The sequence below is a fragment of the Solanum pennellii genome, chromosome 5 (assembly GCF_001406875.1).
Source record: "Solanum pennellii chromosome 5, SPENNV200".
NCBI lineage: Eukaryota > Viridiplantae > Streptophyta > Magnoliopsida > Solanales > Solanaceae > Solanum > Solanum pennellii.
In genome coordinates this window covers 64282201-64297295 of record NC_028641.1, presented here as the reverse complement: position 1 = coordinate 64297295, position 15095 = coordinate 64282201, and the positions used below count along the sequence as shown (strand labels likewise).

At 36.1% G+C, this 15095-nt stretch overlaps 2 protein-coding genes across 2 annotated transcripts; both read left to right on the top strand.

Annotated features, from left to right (window-relative positions):
- The first annotated feature begins 9106 nt into the window (after positions 1 to 9106).
- On the top strand, positions 9107 to 9625 carry LOC114077196. The gene has a single exon (XM_027916875.1). It carries the CDS (start codon positions 9107 to 9109, stop codon positions 9623 to 9625), a length of 519 nt encoding a protein of 172 aa, XP_027772676.1.
- Positions 9626 to 10841: 1216 nt separating this feature from the next.
- LOC114077195 lies at positions 10842 to 14118 on the top strand. Its single transcript, XM_027916874.1, has 5 exons — positions 10842 to 11403; positions 11506 to 11811; positions 11971 to 12119; positions 12705 to 13054; positions 14055 to 14118. The coding sequence occupies exons 1-5, from the start codon at positions 10842 to 10844 to the stop codon at positions 14116 to 14118; spliced, it is 1431 nt and encodes a 476-aa protein (XP_027772675.1).
- Positions 14119 to 15095: the final 977 nt, after the last annotated feature.

Here is a 15095-nt window from a genome sequence, read left to right as displayed (position 1 = left end):
CACTTAGATGTATTTGAGTTGCGGGTTCTCGCCCGGCCAACCCCTACAGTGGATTTGACGACTGTCCAGGCTGCTGTGGAGAGTCTGTGAGCAGACTTGGATACCATACTGGAGGCTCGAGTGTCTGAGTCTGAGGCCCCTTCTGCAGAGCCTTCTGAGGACACGGTGTTGGTTTCCCTGTTCTCCACCACTGCTGTGCCACCACCTCCTCCACGAGATCGTGCCAAGAGGCACCGAGTTAGAGATGAGGATGAGTCTGGGGGACGGAAGAAAGAGCGCAATGAGTTGGAGGCCGTGAGGAGAGACTTACTGATTGATGAGTAGGCCCGCCAGTTGAGGGTTCTAGAAGTGGCTGCTGGGGCGTCTAGCTGTAGATTTGTTCAGGATGAGAGGAGCACTACTGATGGTGCTCTTATTGCTGAGGACACCACCGATGGTGTCCCTACTACAGAAGGAGCTGGTTTCAGGAAACCGAACCCGCCAGCATGTTGATCGTCGGCGCTTTGTGCCTCTGGTTTGCTTCACCTACCACCCTATTTTATATGCTTTTATGCATTGGGGACAATTGCATGCCTTTTTGTGGGGGGTGGGGTAAATTGAAAGTGAGTGGTAGCGTGAAGTCTGAGTAGCCCAACTCACAACCCTCTCTTGGGGTTTTCTTGCTTGTGTTCTTTTTCACCAAGAAATTGATTATTTTATTGTTGAACCGGCATGTTGGTATCTTTTGCACATAGTATAGAAATGGAATCTAAAGCATGATGGCTAAACAAAATGATATCCTCATTTAAAGAAAATGCTGCATGACTAAGCATAATAACTGATGAATGTGTGGCTCTAAGCATGACATAGAGATACACCACTGCATGACCTTAAATGTAAAACTCGAACTAGGTGTCTGATAATCTGGTAGTGTAATGAGATGTCAAGTGAGTGTGAGGAAAATTTGAATAGTCCACCATTGGTACTTAGCTAGAACTTTCCTGGTTAGTCCTGCTAATTGTAAATTGTGATAGATAATTATGAAAGGATCATAGGCCCTTGTTCAAGATATCCAATCATAAGCCTAGATAACAAAAAACCGAATGAAATTAATCCCTTCTTGATCCAAATGATTTGAGCTTAAAATAGACCTTTCTTTTTCACCCCAACTCGTATTTTCTGGGAACAATGTGTTGGCCCTGGTCCCTCCTTAGACATGTGCACCTCAGTTTATGCCAAAAATATAATTTGAGGGTGGCTAATGCAGAAAACAACCTTGTCGTGGCCCTAACACAACCTTGGGTATTGTGTACCTTGACTCATGGCAAAACCATGAGATTAGGATGGCTAGTTGAGGAATGCTCCAGAAAGTGGGGTTGAAAGAATAAATAAAGAGAAAGAACAAAAGAAAAGTGACTCAAGAAAAGTTGAAAGCAAAGTGAATTTTTTTTAAATCACTTACATAAAAGGAGAAAGAAAGGAGAAAAGTAACGTGAAAGAATATAAAAAAAATTAAGAAATAGGGCGGAATAAAACGATGAAAAGGTAAGATGCTTAGCCACTATGTCAAGGAGGGCAATACGTCACTAAAATACATTCAAATGTACCCTACCTGACCCTGAGCCTAAGTTACAAGCTAAGAAAGTCCTATCGTGATCCTAAGAGTCTATTATGGTGAACTTAAAGCACTAAAAATAAGGGCAAGCCTATGGAAACCAGTATAAATTAGGTGTGAAGTTGTTCTGAGAGCGAGTCTTGAAAAAAATAATCCTTATACTCAAACTGAAATCATTGTGTGAAAAATGAGGATGTCGTTTTGAAGTGAGGACACTAATTGCAATATCAGAAAATTTGTACCTTGGTGAGAGATAAAAGAGGATAAGTGTCGGTGTGTGGTGAGTCTATGTCATGGTCAGATCCACAAGAGTGAGCCTAATAGTGATAGCATGTATAAACATAATGAAAATAATCGAGATTGATAGACAGATGATTGCGAAAGGTTAAATAAGGATACTCTTGTAAAATGGTTTTGTGGTGAGTCATAGTGCGTTGCTTGAGGACAAACAACAAATTTAAGTTGAGGGTGTTGATGTACCGTCGTTTCACGATACTTTCAACGCTTTTTACTTAAGTTAAGTGTGTTTTAAGGCCTTTTGGTAGTAGTTTTAATGTATTTTTGTCTTAGTTTGTAGGAAAATTTTCCAAATGAAAACGCGGAAGAACTGTGCTGAAATTGCTGAAGTGATGACCTACGGAGCCATCGATGGTCCGTCGACCCCTCGACGGTTCATAGGTGGCAACCGTCGTCTGAAGAAAATGCTGCTGAAGGAAGATCGAGGATTATGACCAAGTGTGGGGCTACTGAAGCTATCGACATACTGTCATCTTTACGACGGACCGTCCTGCACATCCGTCATTGCTAACAAAAAGTAGCCCAGTACCCGTCTTGAAAAGATTCTAAGTGTGGAGAAACAGAAGTCATCGACGGACCGTCGTGCACTCAACAGACTGTCATCCTGGTCCGTCGATGGTAATAGTGAGTTTGAGAAGAAAGAAGCTAAAAAAGATTCTATGTGTGGAACGACGGGAGGCCTCGATGGTCCGTCAGGGCCTCGACGGTCCATCAGTTCGGTCGTTGACTCAGATGCGTTTTTGGGGAGATTTTCCTTAAATAGATTTACTTTTTATGTTAGGACTTCTTTATTATAAATACTTGTAAAAACCTCATTTTTGGGGTTAGACTCGTTGGTTTTTTTAAGTTCTATTATCCTAGTTGTTGAACTGGAGATTTTGGGAAATATTCTACTTTCCGGAATCGTTTGTTACAAGACTTTGATTTATTCAAGTAATTTTTTGGATTTTCTTCAATCTCATCAAAGTAAGTACATGAATTCTTGTCTAATCAATATGAATTGTCTGATTGTTAACATGGGTAACTAAATTCATAACTAGGGTTGTGGAAACCATGGGTGAATAACAAGGTAAAAACTAGCTAAAATAAAAATTCTTGAATAGTATCTTGCACGTATTGATAGTTCTTTCGTTTAGAAGTCTTTTTACGCGTTAGAACTCACCTTGTTGCTATTTGCCGGACCAAGGAAGTAGATAATAAGAAAAGAATTATCAACGTATATTTAGTATAGACTATCTAATAGGCTAGTGTCGATTGGTGCAAAGTAACAACTAAGTCATACATTGATTATGATGCTCAATATGAGGTAAATGTAAGGTTTAGTAAAGCATACACACGTAGCCGAACCAAGGTGCGGAGTGAAATTCCCTAGTTGCCGTACCAAGGAATTAGGGATACATAACTTACCACTTTGCATGCAAGATACTAGGAAAGGATTGTTATAGCTAGAATTACTGCGTTATGAACCTGTGGGGAGCAAATATGCCCTAGTTACTCTCATCAATTGATAAATATCAAATATTCATACTTGCTACTTGTTTACTTAGAAATATTTAATTACTTTTGTTATTTAACCCCCCCCCCCTTTTATTACCTATTTTCTGAAAGGACTTGCTTAAATATAAGTAACTGTAGGTTAAAGTTAAGTCTAAATCCTTTTCCTCGTGGGATCGATCCCAACCTCATAATTGGGTTCTTTACTTGATACGACCGCTTATACTTCTTTTCGAGAAGTAAATTTGAGCGTATCACTTATCCATTCATGGTATTCACAAAATTTGAATGACACCCACACACAGAGGTCCCTTAAGAAATAAATCCCTGATACCAATTGATGATTTTAAAAACCTGTTTAACCTAAATAACACAAAGGGAAATCGAAGACTGCGCCTAAAACAAGAAAAAGACTGAAAAAGAATAGAAGCGGAAGAAGTAAAAATTTATTAATTGTTCAGAATAGATGTATAAGATCCTTGAATGAAAGTTAAAAAAAAAACAACATACAATTTTTAGCAGTTCACTAAACAACTCCTAAATAAAAGAAAATCATGACTAACAACTAATTGACTAAGTCTCAAAAACATATACAGTAAAATTTAATTTACTGCAGTTCAAAAGCAGATTCCTAACAAATTGGAGTGGGTGAGTGGGGCTGCTCAAGAGTTCTCCAAACTTTACTTGAGAGAAAGATACGACCAACTGAGAATAGCTGAAGGTGATTCTCATAAGACTGCATTAAAACTCATCAAGGAAACTACAAATTCTTAGTCATGCCTTTTGAATCGAACAATGATCCATCACCCTTCCAGGTTCTCATGAATGTTGTGTTCAGACTTCTTTTAAGGAAGTCAATTTTGACATTTTTTGATGACATGCTTATTTATAATAGGAAAATGGTTTCTCATCTTTGTAGTGTGAAAGATATGTTTTCATTATTGAAAATGTTGCAACGGTGTGCTAAAATGTCGAAATATGCATTTCCTATAACTAAGTAGAGTATTTTGGACATTTTATTAGTGTTGGAAGGTTTTTCAAGTGATCCGAAGAAAATATTGGTTGTAACGGTTTGACCTATGCCTATTAGTATCGAATAACTCGGAGGATTTCTAGGAATGACATAGGGTTTTGATTCCGTTTGGACCATTGCATGACTTGCTACAAAAGAAAGGCTTTGCATGGAATTATGATTTTATTGAAAAATTCAACACCTTGAAGTAAGCCCAAGTATCAGCTCATGTGCTAGCAATGCCAGACTACTCCTAACCTTTCTTGATTTAAACAGATGCCAATGGCTATTCTATCACTTATATAAATAGGTCCTTGGCTCCAAAACATCCGGCTATGTCTGTGTATGAGAGAATTATTAGCACTTATTTTTTTATGTGACCAAGTGGTATCATTGTTTGTTGGGTAGATATTTTGTAGTCAAGACAAATTAGAAGCTGCCAATTTATTTTTTGTTAGAATAGAACATCCGTAAAGATTTCTAGATTGATGGAATCTCAAAGGTAATGGCTTTTGACTTCTCTATTAAGTACAAAAAGGATACTGAAAAAAAGGTTGTTGATGCCTTATCTAGGAAACCCAATGTTCGTTACAAAATGACATATTTCTTTATGGTTTTGTTTAATGGTTCTTTTTTAAAATATTATGTTAAGTATTTAAAGGAAAGGTAGTCTTTGTTTACGATATATGTTTTATAAGAAAGTCAATAGTAGTTGGATATGTATGGTCCTCTACTAACTTTGGAAAAAATTATGTAGATATATGTGTGTGCGCCTTTGAAATCTGAACATGAATAAAAATTACATCTGCTGAACCTTATCTTTTTCTCTAAAAGTTTCAAATCCTAACAGCGGTATCAAGAGCCCTTCTTCTTGAGGGATATGTGAAGGAAAGAAAGCTAACTTTTTTTCTCCATTTCATCTAAGGTGAGAGCTGAGCAACAATGACATGTCATCCACCAGCTTCTTGGGTGCACAACTCCTATGATTATAGGAGAAAATTATCACATATGGGTGATAAAGATGAGGGCTTATCTCAAAGCTCTTAGTCTATGGGAAACAATTGAAAGTGAAGATGATCCTCTTCCACTTGGACCAAATACAACAGTTGCATAAATGAAGATTTATTAAGATGCAAAGTCAAGGAAACCCAAGGCTCTCTCATGTCTTCTTCAACACTTTCAGATGTGATTTTCATAAGAATAATGGACTGTGATACACCTAAAGAAGTATAAGAGAAGCTAAAAGAGGTGTTTAATGGAAGTGACAGAGTGAAGACTGTCAAACTCTTAACTCTCAATGTTTAGGATGAAAGAAGGAGAAACCGCGAAAGAGTATTCTGCCGAAGATGTTTAGGATGAAAGAAGGAGAAACCGCGAAAGAGTATTCTGCCAAACTTGTAGAGATTGTAATCAAAAAGAGGTTGTTTGGTGAAAAATTTCCAGATTCGACAGTGGTGGAGAAGATCATGATAAGAGTACCAACAAGGTTTGAGTCTATGTTTTCAGCAATAGAAGAATCTTGTGACCTTAAGACCTTATCGGTAGCGAAATTGATCAGCAATTTGTAGGGTCAAGAACAACTATCAAGAATAAGATATGAAGAAGAATATGAAGTGGTGTTTCAGGCAAATCATAAAGGCAAGAAGCCAGTGAATGACAATGGAAGGATGGATGAAGATAAAGTAGTAAAAGGGGAAAACATGGAAGGAACCTTCAGATAAAGGAAGGTTTCCACCCTGCAACCATTGTAAAAGAACCAATCATCAAGAAAAGGATTGTTTGTTCAAAGGAAAGCCATCAATTCAATGCAGGTTTTGCAGAAAAATGGGTAATTTTTACAAAAATTGTAGGCTCAAGTAGAATCAACAACAACAACGCCATGTCGAACAAGCAAATTTTAGTGAAGAGTCCATAAAGGAAGAAGAAATCTTGTTTATGGGTTCTTTTGAAGAAAACAACCAACTAATCCTCATGATTCATGGATAGTGGATGTACGAGGCATATGTCACACAATGAGCTCATGTTTCATACACTTGACAAGACAATCAAAACTATAGTAAGGATGGGAAATGGTGAGACAATAGATGCACTTAGAAAATGTTCAATTTCCTTTCAGACTACATAAGGTAAATAGTTTATACATGATGTGTTGTATGTTCCTTCTTTAGCATGAAACTTTTTATGTGTGGCTCAAATGATGTCTACATGCTATTCCATTTTTTTAATGACAAAATTGTTTTATTTTGACTCTGAAGATACTTTTATCATTAAAGTAGAAATAGTGGATAAAACATTTCCTTTATATGGGAGGTTTTATAGTGCAAATTTTGCATGTAAGGATAAGTTATGGTTGTGGCACAAAAGATATCGTCATTTTAACAATGCTACTTTAAAGTCTATGTATGAAAAGGGCTTGACTAAGGATTTACCTAAGATTTCACTATCTATATAAAAAGTTTGTGAGTCATGTCAGATGGGTAAGGTACACAAGAAATCATTTCCTAAAAGTGCTACCTGAAGGACAACTGAAAAACATGAACTAGTTCACACTGATGGGTGTGGACCTATGCAGGCATCATCTTTGGGACACAATAAATATTTTGTGCTCTTTATTCATGACTTAACAATGATGACTTGAGTGCATTTTATGAGTAATAAGTCTCAAGTATTTTCAGTTTTTAAGAAACTTAAAACTTTTTTGGAAAGATAAAGTGGCCGTAAGCTAAAGGCTTTGAGGTCAGACAATGGTGGCGAATACACTTAAATGAGTTGAACAAGTAGTATGAATATATGAGGATTAATCATAAGTTGATAGTTAGCTTTTCACCGAATAAAATGGAGTCTCGGAGAGGAAGACCAGAATAGTTTGAAATGGCAAGATGTTTGTTGCTAGAAAAGAAACCGCCACAAAGCTTTTGGGCATAAGCTATTCATACTTCAATATATTTGTTAAATAGGTTTCCAACAAAACCTGTGGATGAAAAGACTCATATTGAGTCATGGGGTTGAATACAACCATCTGCAAAACATCTAAATGTTTTTGGTTCGATATACTATTCTCATGTTCCTTCTATCAAAAGAAGCAAACTTGAACCAAAAGGTGAATTGGGGATCATTGTTATTAATCACAAGCCAAGGGTTATAGAGTTTTCAACTTGCAAATGAAAAGTATTTCAATCCGAAGAGATCTAGTCATGGATGAGTATGCTTATTGAAAATGGGATAAGGAAAAATTGGAGAAAGATAATGTAGTTTTTCACAACTTGAGTCAGCTGCCTGAAATCCAATTATTTGGGTCTCAAACTCTGGAAGAAGGCAAAGAATCAAACAAGGAATCCTCATGTGATTCACTAATTTTGAAGACAAGGTCCCTTTTCGATATATAAAACATGTAATGTTACAATCTCAGAACTAAATATCTATGAAGAAGCATCAAGAAATGAAGTTTGGATTGAAGCCATGAAGGAGGAGATTGGTATGATAGAAAAGAATTATACTTGGAAGTTTGTTGATAAACCCAAAAAAAGAAATGTGATCGGGGTGAAGTGGGTTTATAAAACCAAACTTAATCCAGATAGCTAAGTTTATAAATACAAAACAAGGCTTGTTGTGAAAGTTTACACTCAAGTTGCAGGTCTGGATTATGGAGACACGTTTGCATCATTTGCCCGACAAGATACAATAAGGCTGCTATTTGCTTGGTAGCTCAATCAAATTAGAAGTTGTATCATTTGGATGTGAAATCCGCATACTTAAATCGATTGTTTTGGGAGGAGATCTATGTTGTTAAACTAGAAGGATTTCAAGCTCTAAGAATGGTGGATAAAGTCTACCGACTTCATAAGGCATTGTATGGATTTACGCAGGCTCCTCGATTATGGTACAATAAGATTGATAATCATCTCATTCATTGTGTCTTCAACAGAAGTGAAATGTAGCCACTTTATATGTGAAGAAGGCTAAAGGAGGAGATGTGTTTGTCGTTTCCTTCTATGTTGATGATCTCTGGTAATAGGAAGCAATAAAGCTCTGGTAAATCAGTTCATGCAAGAAATGGAGACCAAGTTTTAAATGGCAGATTTGGGTGAAATGAGTTACTTTCTGGGAATGGAGAATCTTCAAGCTATGGTTTGAATATTTATTTCTCTATGAAAATATACATGGGATATTCTTAAAAGGTTCAAGATGGAGAGGTGCAAGTCTGTACCGACCCCACATGTTCTTGTTAGAAAATTAAGATTTGATTAGAAACTCCTAGATTGAAGATATTTTGTATTAGATATGTTAGAAAAGTAAGAATTTCTAGAAACTCCTAGCTTGGAGATATTTTGTAGTAGATATGTTAGTCTTGATTTAAAATGAGTGGTGGTTAGTGAGCCACATAGGTACATAGTTTTGTGTGAGATATTTTGCTTATTATGTGGTTGTGATTCTCACACTTTATCTATAAATACACCATATGTAATGAAACATTATGTAAGAAAAAATAATTTAACTCAAGAAAACTTAATCCTTCTTCTTCACTTTCATATTTCTTGTAGAAATTTACAGCTGCGATTTCCTACTGTTTACAACTTTTAGACTTGAAGTTCTTCCTTTTTATTGAAACATGGTATCAGAGCCTATTTCCTAAGGGATCTGAATCAAATTTTATTTGTTTTGCTCAACTACTTTCTGTTCTTTCTTTAATTTTCTTGCTGAAAAATTACATGGCACCTGAAAATCAACCATCGACAGGTCCTCCGACTTTTAATGAAGAGAATTATCACATATGGGACATCAAAATGAAGGCTTATCTAAAGGCTCTTAACTTATGGGATGTTTTTGAGCTTGGAGAACCTTCTATCCATCCATTGAGAGTTAATGCAATACCTAATGAAATTAAGAAGTATGATGAGTTGGTGACTAGATCTCCACGAGCTCTCACTTGCATATATTCAAGTAATACAGACGTGATGTTTACGAGTATTATGACTTGTGAAACAGCCAAAAAGGCTTGGGATAAGTTAAAAGAGGAGTTTGAAGGAAACAATAGAGTAAAGTTTGTTAGACTCTTAGCATTAAAGAGAGAGTTTGAGGTTTTGAAGATGAAAGACTTAGACAGTGTGAAAGAATACTCTTCAAAGCTGATGGAGATTGTGAGCCAGATAAGAATACTTGGAGAAACCTTTCCAGATCAGAAAGTTGTAGAGAAGATCATGGTCAGTCTTCCAAACAAGTTTGAATAAAAAATCTGACTATTGAAGAGTCATGTGACTTGACTACTCTTACGATAGCGGAGCTAATCTCCAAATTGCAAGTACAAGAGCAACGAGTCACTATGAGAAGTGAAGGGATAGTAGAAGACGCCTTTCAAGCAAGGCATAAATTCAAGCATCAAAAGAAAAGCACAAAAATTTGGTTGGATAATTTGGAGAGGTAAAATCTGGTGGAAACCAAGGTGATTTTTCGATAAAAGGAAAATTTCCACCTTGTGGCATGTGTAAGAATACAAACCACCTAAAGAAGAATCGTTGGCAGAATTCGAAGAGGCCTCCAATTCAATGTAGATATTGTAAGAAGTATGGTCACGTTGAGAAGTATTGTAGGCAAAAGCAAAATCAAAGTGGCCAGTCTTCCCATCGAGCAATTTCGCAGATGATCAGGAGGTTGGAAAGTGAGAGGAGGAGGTTTTCATGGCCTCACACACATCACATATTGACCAATGTAAATGGTATGTAGATAGCGCGTGCACAAGGAACATGGTTATTGATGAAAATTTGTTTGTTACCTTGGACAGATCTGATAGAACCAAAGTGAAGCTTGAAAATGACTCATTGGTGGAAGCTCACCGTAGAGGGTCAGTAAAATTTCTTTAGTGATGAAGGTACAAAAATTTATTAATGATGTTCTTTATGTGCCAAATTTGACTCGAATCATGTTAAGTGTTGCTCAATTGCTTCATAAAAATTATTTTTTAATTTTAAGGACCAAAAATGTGTTATTTGTGATCCTAAAGGATGAGAAGTAGCTAAAATTAGCATGATTGACAATTCCTTTCCAATTTCATGCTATTCTATTGATACTTTCTCTTTTGATGTTGAATTGAGCGATACTTGTCTTTGGCACAAAAGGTTTGGTCATTATAATATTTGCTCACTGGTGTATATGCAATCAAAGGGCATGGTGCTTGAAGTACTCAAAATTGACATGTGTAGAGATGTTTGTGAGTCATGTCAATTTGGTAAAATGCATAGAAGATCCTTTCCTAAAGGAAGCCTTTGGAGAGCTAAAGAAAAGCTAGAGTTGGTTCATACAGATTTATGTGGACCAATGAGGACGACTTTTCTTTGAGTGGAAACAAATATTTTTTTTCTCTTTGTAGATGATCAGACTCGAATGACTTGGGTCTACTTTCTTAGTAGCAAATATCAAGTGTTTTCCAATTTCAAAGAATTCAAAGCTATGGTTGAAAGGGAGAGTGGCTGTAAACTGAAGTATATTAGATCCGATAATGGAACTGAATATACTTCATATCAATTCAACAAGTATTGTAAAGATTTGGGTATCCAACAACAATTAACTGGTAAATACACTCCACAATGGAACGGGGTTTCTGAGAGGAAGAACAGAATTGTGATAAAGATGGCAAGATGCATGTTGGCAAAAAAGAAGATGCCTAAATACTTTTGGGCTGAAGCAGTCAATACCGCTGTCTATTTGCTAAATAGTTTAGCAACTAGAGCAGTCCAAGGTATTACACCATTTGAAGCATGGAAGGGTATCAAGCCGTCTGCAAGAAACTTGAAGGTATTTGGTTCGGTATGCTATGCACATATTACTGATGTTAAAAGAGGAAAATTAGACAGTAAGTCACAACTGTGTGTTCTGTTGGGCTATAGTACAATTGCAAAAGGATACACAGTATACAATGTTAGTAGTAGAAAGGTGATTGTTAGTAGAGATCTTGTAGTGGATGAGTCTAGACATTATGATTGGGATCGAGATAGTATTGTGAAGAACCAAGGTAGGAATACTTCAGCTGCAACTCCAAATTAGCAAAAAGGTGATACTCCCTCTAGTTCTATTCCTGGAACAAAAAACAATTCAAATGTTGAATTGACTACAGACTCTCCTGTTTTGAAGAACAAATCACTAGCAGAAGTTTATGAGCAATGTCATTTTTCTCTTATTGAACCATCCTCATTTGAAGAAGCAGCAAACCACAAAATGTGGATTTCAGCAATGGAGGAGGAACTTTCCATGATTAATAAACATGGTTGGGAGTTGGTTGATAGGCCAGAAGAGAAGAATGTTGTCGGGGTCAAATGGGTCTATCGAACAAAGTACAATCCAGATGGCTCCATCTTCAAGAATAAAGCTAGACATGTAGTAAAGGTTATTCTCAGCAGGCTGGAGTGGATTTTGGAGAAACGTTTGCTCCTGTGGCACGACATGAGACAATTAGGTTTCTAGTCGCTCTCGCAGCATAATGCAAGTGAAAAATCTTCCATTTGGATGTAAAATCTGTATATCTCAATGGATTGATTGAGGAAGACATATGTTGAACAACCTAAAGGTTTTATAGTTGCAGGTGAAGAAGACAAGGTCTACAAGCTTAAAAGGGCTCTCTATGGTCTTAAAGAAGCCCCAAGAGCTTGGTTTAGTAGTCTGGATTCTCATTTGTTGTCTCAACGCTTCAACAGAAGCCTAAATAAGCCTACTTTGTACTTCAAAGGGCAAGTGGATTGAATGTTGATTATGATATCAGTTTATGTCGATTATATTGATGATTACTGGTGAAAATCCTCTTGCGGTTCAATAAGTTAAAAATTAAATGCCAAAAGTTTTTGAGATGACCGATCTAGGAGAAATAATGTTTTTCTTGGGAATGGAGATAACTCAATCTTCTGAAGCAATTTTCTTGTTCCAAAAGAGGTATGACTTGAATCTGTTAAAAAGGGTTAAGCTTGGCAAGTGCAAAGCTGTTGCAACTCCACTTTTTTGTGAATGAAAAATCAATGAAGGATAATGGCGAAGAGAGGGAAGTTCCAAAAGTTTATAGAAGTCTAATTTGTAGTCTATTGTATCGAACATCTTCTAGGTGTTCGCTGTCAGTTTGGTATCTCGATATATGTTAAATCTCAACACTAAGCATTTTGGAGCCGATAAAAGGGTGTTAAGGTATATTAGAGGGACGATTAATTATGGAATCTGGTATAGAAATATGGAGAATGGAGATCTTATTGGATATTAAGGTAGTGTTTGGTGTAGATGTTTGGATGATTACAAAAGAACTTATGGTTATTGTTTTTCGTTTGGTTCAAGCAATTTTTCTCGGAGCACAAAGAAGCAAGATATTGTAGCACAATCTTCAGCAGAAGTAGAGTATGTGTCTGCTGCATCTGCTACAAATCAAGCAATCTGGTTAAGAAAGATCTTGTTGGAATTAAATTTGTTGCCAAAACAACCAACAGTGATCTATGTGACAATAAATCAGCCATTATGATGGCTGAAAATCCGGGGAAACATGGAAGAACAAAGAATATCAACATAAGGTTTCATGCTTTAAGGGATGCCGAGAAGAATGGTGAAGTTAAGTTGGTGCATTACATCAGTGATCAGCAGACTGATGTTCTGACCAAGGCTCTTTCCACTAAGAAGTTTAAGTTTCAAAGGTTGATGTAAGGAGTTTCAATTAAAAATCTTAAGGAGGAGTGTTAGAAAATTAAGATTTGTCTGGAAACTCCTTTATTGGAGATATTTTGTATTAGATATGTTAGAAAAGTAAGAATGTCAAGAAACTCCTAGCTTGGAGATATTTTGTAGTAGATATGTTAGTCTTGATTTGAAATGAGTGGTGCTTACTGAGACACATAGGTAAATAGTTTTGTGTGAGATATTTTTCTTATTATTGGTTGTCATTCTCACACTTTATCTATAAATACACCATATGTAATGAAACATCATGTAGGAAAAAATAATTTAACTCAAGAAAACTTAAGCCTTCTTCTTCACTTTCAAATTTCTTGTAGCAATTTACAGCTGCGATATCCTACTGTTTACACCTTCTTTACTTGAAGTTCTTCCTTTTTATTGTAACAATTCTCAATAAAAATATTTGGAAGTTTGAAGGAGGTGAAAGGGCTGGTCCAACAGTTTATAGAAGTCTGGTTGGTAGTTTGTTGTATTTGTCATAACCCGATCTCATGTTTGCGGAAAGTTTTAGTCGAGGTTTATGCAAGCTCCAAGTCAATTTCATCTTGGTGTTGCTAAGCAAACATTGAGATATGTCAAAGGACTTCCTGATTATGGTATTTGGTTTAAAAGGGAAGATCAATGGCAAATAATGGGTTATTCAGATGGTGATTGAGCAAGAAGCGTTGATGATGTGAAAAAAACTTTTGGATATGCTTTTACACTTTGTTCAAGCACGTTCTGATGGAATTCAAAGACGCAAGAGATGGAAACTTAATCTTCTGCAAAAGCAGAATACATCGCCGATGCTGGTGCAACTCATTAGGCTCAATGGTTAAGAAAGATTGTACATGATCTGGAGCAAAATGACATTAAAGCTACTTTCATTAAGGTTGAAAACAAGTCAGCAATATCTATGGCAAAAAATCAAGTGCAACATGGTTGTAGCAAGCATTTAAATGTGAAGTTTTATGCTATCAGGCAAGCAGAAAATGATGGAGAAGTACAACTTGCTCATTGCAGCTCTGATCAACAGATTGCGTAAATCATGACCAAGTCTCTTCCTAGGGGGAAATTTGAATTTCTAAGGGCTAAGTTGGGAGTTTCCTAGAAAAATCTCGAGGAGGATGTTTGAAAATAAGATACTTCTAGATGGTTTTTGTATACTTGTTCTTTTTAAAAATATTATGTTAAGTGTGTAAAGGAAAGGTAGTCCTTGTTTTAAGGAATATGTTTTGTAAGAAAGGCAATAGTGGTTAGATATGATGGTCCTCAACAAACTTTGGAAAAGTTTATGTAGATATGTATTTATGCATTTTGAAATATGAACATAAATGAAATTACATGTGTTGAACCTTATCTTTTTCTCTAAAAGATTCAAATCCTAACAATGATGAGTTATTGGCTTCCTTACTTGTTACAAATAATGCTTTGTTGATGCAGATTAAGAAAACATGTGTGTATGATCTTGATTTAAAATAGATAATTTCCAAGATGATTCCAAGTTGTAGGTGAAACCTTTCAAGTCATATACTTGGTGTAGTGAGAAATTGAGATTGAAAGGCAAACTTGTTGTGGTAAATGATATTGCCTTGAAAAAACTGTTTTAGAGTTATGACATATTTACTTCAATGTGGCACTCAAGAATGAATGCCACTATTAGAAGAATACATCACTATTTCATTGAAGGGCCTTATTCAAGACATTAGGGACTTCATTAGCAGATGTGATATCTGTCAATACCATAAGTATGATCTTGCAGCTTCCCCTGGTTTATTATAATCATTTGTTCCCTTGAGGGTGTATGGACAAATATATGCCTTGATTTTTTTATTGAAGGACGTACAAGTCTAACGGAAAGGAAGTTGTCGGGTGGTAGTAGATGGATGTAGCAAGTTTTGTCACTTCATAAGACTACAACAACTTTATAATGCTCAGGTTAATACTCAAAGTTCAATGTGTTTAAGTTGCATGGCAGTAACTATAACAAGTGATAGAGATCTTTCATTAGTTATTTTGGTA

What these genes read in the sequence shown, in the direction of transcription:
- LOC114077196 (XM_027916875.1), top strand. Translation starts at nt 9,107, where the DNA reads ATGGCACCTGAAAATCAACCATCGACAGGTCCTCCGACTTTTAATGAA.
- LOC114077195 (XM_027916874.1), top strand. Translation starts at nt 10,842, where the DNA reads ATGGTTGAAAGGGAGAGTGGCTGTAAACTGAAGTATATTAGATCCGAT. An exon ending in TAGTATTGTGAAGAACCAAG is followed by an intron (nt 11,404 to 11,505) that starts GTAGGAATACTT and finishes AATTGACTACAG; the next exon opens with ACTCTCCTGTTTTGAAGAAC. An exon ending in CTTTGTACTTCAAAGGGCAA is followed by an intron (nt 12,120 to 12,704) that starts GTGGATTGAATG and finishes GTTTGGTTCAAG; the next exon opens with CAATTTTTCTCGGAGCACAA.